At 37.7% G+C, this 6,560-nt stretch overlaps 1 protein-coding gene across 1 annotated transcript in view; it reads left to right on the forward strand.

The window, feature by feature from the left end:
- The window catches only part of LOC107738766 (zinc finger CCCH domain-containing protein 18-like), a 9,335-nt gene extending 5,682 nt beyond the window's left edge, over positions 1–3,653 (forward strand). Inside the window, exons 3-9 of the mRNA XM_016550611.1 lie at positions 1,064–1,148; positions 1,507–1,661; positions 1,760–1,855; positions 2,193–2,350; positions 2,805–2,834; positions 2,948–3,059; positions 3,363–3,653. Of these exons, the coding sequence (XP_016406097.1) occupies positions 1,064–1,148; positions 1,507–1,661; positions 1,760–1,855; positions 2,193–2,350; positions 2,805–2,834; positions 2,948–3,059; positions 3,363–3,653 (927 nt within the window). The remainder of the gene's footprint in view (positions 1–1,063; positions 1,149–1,506; positions 1,662–1,759; positions 1,856–2,192; positions 2,351–2,804; positions 2,835–2,947; positions 3,060–3,362) is intronic.
- The last annotated feature ends 2,907 nt before the right edge of the window (positions 3,654–6,560 follow it).

Here is a 6,560-nt window from a genome sequence, read left to right on the forward strand (position 1 = left end):
AGAGTAGACTACAAAATGCCGGCAGTTCTGACTCAGTCTGTAAGTACGTTTTCATTTAAAGGATTTGCCACTGATGATTCAAACGTGAGTTTTGGGCAGTGTGGATTAACGTTAGCACTTGTTGTTTGTCATTTCTCCGATCACAAATGCAGACAGAGTTTTATGTTTACGTGGCGCGATGCAATGCAACGCGTAAAAGGACCGTACAAGTCATTATAATCAGTAATTATGTCCCCACTGGATGCAACAAATGCCTCGTTTGTAATGGGTTTTAATGTTTATGTGTCGTCGCTCCGGCCAGACACAGCATCACAGTATGTGAGGGGCGTAACATTTCCGTCCCACGCTTGATGTATTCGGCCAATCACAACGCACTGGATAGCTGGCCAATCACAGCACACCTCGATTTTTCAGACCGATGAGCTTTGTAAAAATCGACGCGTTTCAAAAAGGCGGGGCATAGAGGAGAAACAATAATGTACAGTATGTGGAAAATAATGTGTTTTTTTAACTTTAAACCGCATAAACACATTTCATTACACCAAATACACTAAATAATGTTCTTTTTAGCAGCATCATCCCCTTTAAAAATACAGTGAATACAGTAATATTGTGAAATAATATTAACATTTTTAAATAACTTCTATTTAAAAACATTTTGGAATGTAATTTAAATTTTCAACATCACACAATCCTTTAGAAATTATTGTAGTATGATGATTTGGTGCTCAAATAGAATTTTCTTATTTACCATGTTGAAAACAGTTGGGCTGCTTTATATTTTTGTGAAAACCATGATACTTTTTTTCAAGATTGTTTGATGCATAGAAAGTTCAAATGATCAGCATTTATTTGAAATAATTTTTTTAACAATGTAGAAGTCTTTACTTTCACTTACTAAGTCAATTTAATGTATCCTTGCAGAGTAAAGTATTACAAAAATCTTACTGACCCCAAACGTTTACACAGTAAATCACCTACCTTTGGTGTAGAATAAAACAAAAAACTTAAATAACCAGTCTTTAATAGGTGCTGTAGTGAGTTTTTTCTGCTAATTTTTTAGGATGATGATCTTGAGGAGGGGGAGGTGAAGGACCCCATGGACAGGAAGATCAGACCCCGACCCATCTGCAGGTTTTTTATGAAAGGTAGTTCTTCATTCATGTGATTTCCTGAATACTTTAAATCTGCTGATACAGCTTTTCTACATACCAAATGGTGTGTTTATGTAGCCCAAGGCGATAATCTAACAGTTTCCCTTGATGATAACATGCTTTGAAGTTTGATAAGCTTCACATTTAGTTTGCTGTTCAGCGTGTGCCTAAATTACAACAGTAGGGGGAGCAATTGAATGCAATATCTTTTCTATGAGCAAATTTGTCTTCAGAGCACATATTCCAAAAGAAGTGGATGGTTTTGATGTTGATGCTATGTTATTATTTAAAAAATTTTTAACTATCAATATATATTTAAATATCGCAATGGTTTCTGTCTGGTCCCTTGCAGGCAACTGCACCTGGGGCATGATCTGTAGGTTCATCCATCCAGGAGTCAATGATAAAGGCAACTACTCTCTCATCTCCAAACCAGATCCCTTCTCTCCTAACGGAGCACCTCCTGGAGGAGGTGGACCTCACCCCCTCATGCCCGCTAACCCCTGGGTATACATCCTTTGTGATTAATTTTCTACTATTTTGTTTCTTCCTAAATTAAAATTGTTTAAATTTCAGTTCAACATTTGAATCTTGTTTTCTTCCAGGGAGCCCCTGCCGTAGAAGAGTTGCCTCCTCCTCCACCTCCTCTAGATCCTCCAGTGGAGAGCGCCTGGGAAAGAGGCCTTAGACATGCCAAAGAGGTACGGTTATATCACCACTATACCTGTTTTAAAATTGTTTTTGAGTGAACAATTTAAAAATTTCTAGGTATTGTTATACTGTCTATGGGATTTTTGAGGGGAACTCATCCATTCAAATGAGTCTGTAGTGTGTTCTGCAGTGGTTTTGTGATAAAACATTTTGTCTCAGTTACAAAGTTGACCCTTTTTTTGTTATGTATTTTGATACTCATGCTGTGCTAAATACGATGCTTTCTTTACTGCAGGAAGAATTTGTTAGACAGGAAAGGATACCGGTTAAATTGAATAACTGAATGCCTTGATCCAACTTGTTCCAACTCAAAAAACGTTCCCTTAGGTGTTGAAGAAAGCCACCATCCGTAAAGAGCAGGAACCAGACTTTGAGGAAAAACGTTTCACCGTAACCATAGGTGAAGATGACCGTGACTTTGACAAAGAAAATGACTTCTTCAGGGAACGCGGCTATCGTATCACCAGAGAAATCAGAGATGCTGGGTACGAAACAATGACTTATCAGGAACTTAATCAGAGAGTGATCTCTTCCATTTGTTACCTTTGTTTCTGCTGGTTCATGAAGTTCAAATGTGGTTGTGGGCAGTTTACATACTTAAAAGTAATTGTGATCCATCTAAAACTATTGTTAAAAGCATTTTGATCATTCTTATGCATACTAGTTTCCATGACCTAGTTATATTTTTAACTACTATGAATTTTTGTTTAAAAAAATAATGTATTCGTCACACTGCAGGGCCATTTAAAATGGCAAAAAGGTGGTTAAAATGGTGAACAAAAATGCGCAAAATGATGTCCCATTGCAGCACCCAAAATATACATAGTTTCTTATTAATTCATGTAAAATTTAACCTAAATTATTCTTGATGATTAAAAAAGATGGACATAAGCTCTGACCCATACTGTAATATTTTTCTTTTCTTTTTCTGCATTGCAGTGATATTGAGTTCAGAGATCCAGGTTATGGGTGAGTATCGTAAATCAATTGCCCCCCTCCCCCAATAACTTGTGCTCTCACATCTAAGCCACAGTTTATTATTCTTCCCAATTGTACATTTATAACAACTATTTCTGTGGTAGTGATCCATATGGCGACCCATACTATGATTATGAGATGGAAGCTTTATGGCGAGGAGGCCAGTATGAGAATTTCCGTGTGCAGTACACTGAGACCCCACTGCCATTCTACCCTGTGAGTACATACTGATATAGTGTACAGCTGTTTTACTGTTTTGTTTAGTGCTATATGTTCCAAAGAGCTTTTAGTATAAAGCTAAAGTGCAAAGTTACTGATGCTTGGTCTTTTAAATGTTTACAGTGTGCATGCACATGATGTGTAGGCCATATTATATAACCGGAATTACCAAAATATGTTTATTATACAAAAATAGTTGATTCTTCAGTGCTGCATTTGATCAGAATGAAGTATTCCTGAGAGACATGTACATGGATTTGTACTACTGAACAATTGAGATTTGTTTTTTGTTTGCATCAGGACCGAGAGCGGGAACGAGATCCACACGAGCGGCACCGTGAGAGGGAACGGGAGCGTGAGAGAGACCACCGTGAGCGGGAGCGCAGACAGAGAGAGCGAGAAAGGGAGAGAGAGCGGGAACGTGAGAAGGAGAGTCGGCGCAGGAAGGAGGAATGGAAGAGGGATCGTCTGAAACGGGACGAAAAGGAGGGACGGCCTAGAGAGCGGCCTCCCAGAGAGCCACGGGAGAAGAAGGATGAGAAGGAAAAGCCACTCAAACCACGTTCACCTACGAACATGCCACCCAGGTGAGTTTAAAGCTTCCTGCTTAACACTAGTCTCAGTCTTAGATGGGATGCTAAGAGGTCACAGACCGTGATATATATATTGCACATTAAAATCTGGTGAAATATGGCAGTTCCAATTTGAATGCCCAGCTGCTACGCAATTTTGGGGGTGTTCAGGTTTTTAGTCTGTGAAGACATTTTTATTTAAAGTCTGCTGCAATGAATGGACTTGAAGTGTGTGCTGTATGTGAAGTTCATGTTCAGTTGGTACTTAAAGGGGTCATATGATGTTGCTAAAAATAACATTATTTTGTGTATTTGGTGTAATGAAATGTGTTTATGCGGTTTAAGGTTCAAAAAACACATTATTTTCCACATACTGTACATTATTGTTTCTCCTCTATGCCCCGCCTTTCTGAAACACGTCGATTTTTACAAAGCTCATCGGCCTGAAAAAGCGAGGTGTGCTGTGATTGGCCAGCTATCCACTGCGTTGTGATTGGCCGAATACCTCAAGCATGTGACGGAAATGTTACGCCCCTACCATACTGTGATGCCGTGTGGGCGTGTTAGAACGAGCCGTTTTAGGTAGGCGTGGTTGACTCTTAACTTTTATAAAGAATATCTCTTTGGATTTGAGACTTTAGTCTTTGCAACTTTACAGATCTTCTTTATGCACCAAGAGCTTGTAACACTTCAAAGAGAAAGGAAAAATTGAAATCACATCATATGACCCCTTTAATATGGGATGGAAATTCTCACCACAAAATCTACATGCATTTCCACTATTTATTTTGGTGTTGTCTGTGCAATCATTTACAGAGACTGCTGGATTTTAAAGTGATTTAAATTCCCCTTTGTTGCATGCTGCTCTATTATTGTGATAGGATCAAATTCAGACTAAAGGCCCAAGTATACTTAGCCTTTGAAGTATTGTCCATTTGTGGTAAAAGCGAACGCAGGCGGTTGACGCATGCTCTCTAGAAAGCTTAATCTTTGTCCAGCGTCTACTCTATTTTTCTCCAGAAGTTATAACTGATAAAAATGTTTGTACACTTTTAAACTAAATTTGCTGCTATCTCATAACCCTCTCTCACAAGTGCTTATCAATGTGGGTGTCTGTTGTTGCTGCAGTCTCTGCTGTTTTATTGTTGTTGTACCGTCTCTTTTGTTTCATTTTTGGCTGTGAAACATTGGCCCGGGCCAGTTTTTGCCGTCTTTTGAAACAACTGATTAGTGCAAAACCAAGTTAATGCACGTGTGCAGCCTCTGTGTACAAAGTATGTTATGCGTGTACTATACAGGTGATGAAATTCAATTCTAGTTCAAATCAAATTGTGAGGTTGAGGAACTGAGAAGTAGAAATTTTAGCTATATATCTTTTCTAAAGTAAAACTAACTAAATAAACCGTGGATAAAATGTAGAAAAATAATACTTTTAATATTTTTGTTTTCACCCATTCAAAGTGAGTACATTTGCACAATGTTTTTCATTATATTTGCTGTATCTATTTTAGCTGTATATTGGTATGGTACATTTAAACTGTCAGTTAACATAAAATGAATTGAAAACGCATCTATGTCACAAATTCACACTTGACTAATTCTTTGTGGAAAGCACTGCAGGGTGACTGTTCTTGCGTTAGCACACTTCAAGTTGCAAATGTCTCTCTCATTTTGAATCTTCCAGCATTTTGGTCTTTCCTGACATTATCACAATAGTCTTCTCCTGTTGGTATTATTTCCCTTATCAGTAATTTCTTCACTGCTGTATTCACTTGCATAACCAAAGACTCAGATTGCATATTTGATTATGGTCACTTTATGGGAAATTTCCAGGAAGATTGTATCTCATGGCCACACCAGTGCTGCGCTTTTGACCCTCTATGTCATGTCAGCTCTAATTTTTCCTAGATAAAAAAGAGATTCGCATTTCATTAATTAAGCCAAAATCCCACACAAAATGGACAAATATCCGGCACACTTGAGTAAATTACTTGTGTTCTCAGAATTCCACAAAAGGAGACAGTGACATGCATGTCCCACAGAGGCGGACAGTAACTAAGTACATTTACTTGAGTATTGTACTTAAGTACACTTTTTGAGTATCGGTACTTTACTTGAGTATTATTTTTTCTGGGAACTTATAACTTTAACTTCACTACATTTGAAAGACAAATATTGTACTTTTCACTCCACTACATTTCTATTGGTACTTAAGTACTTTTAAAAGCAAGTACTTCTGTACTTAAGTAAAAATCTGTCTTTACAACTTTTACTTGTAATGGAGTAATATTTGACCAGCAGTATCTGTACTTTCACTCAAGTAATGGAGTTGAGTACTTTGTCCGCCTCTGATGTCCCATGATACTTGCATGGAGTAATTTACCGGGCAGTGTAGGGGAGGTGATTTGTTTGACTTCAAAGAACTCTGTTGCGTCTCAAATTTCAAAACTTCATGTCAAATAACCAATTTCGTGTGAACAGTTAGGTCAGCTTGAAACTTGTAAAAATGCACAATCATACTTTTTGCCCTTGTGACTGATCTATAAACAGAGTTTCAGTTCCACTGAGCATTTCTGATGTGGTTAGTAAAGTGCTTTGTGTTTCATTGACAATGCTGGATACTCAATACAGCATTGTTATTTGGGGCCTGTCTGCTTAAGGGCAATAATACTACCTTAGCACCACTCACATTCAATAAAATTTTATGTTAAATTACATTATATTGGTTCCAAATTGTTGTTAATGTACATAATAACTTCACCTTAGGCTAGAAGGTTGTGTATTGTGGTGTGATTGTGTATTGTATCTGGTGTGATCTCTACTAGGGCTGTGCGATATGGACAAAAAAAGATTTCGATTTTAATCACGATTTTGACACACACAGACATGCTTTACAGTCATTAATGCATTCAGTGTGAATTTGAAA

Source organism: Sinocyclocheilus rhinocerous, unplaced genomic scaffold (genome assembly GCF_001515625.1).
Source record: "Sinocyclocheilus rhinocerous isolate Xijiao unplaced genomic scaffold, SAMN03320098_v1.1 scaffold1938, whole genome shotgun sequence".
Lineage (NCBI taxonomy): Eukaryota > Metazoa > Chordata > Actinopteri > Cypriniformes > Cyprinidae > Sinocyclocheilus > Sinocyclocheilus rhinocerous.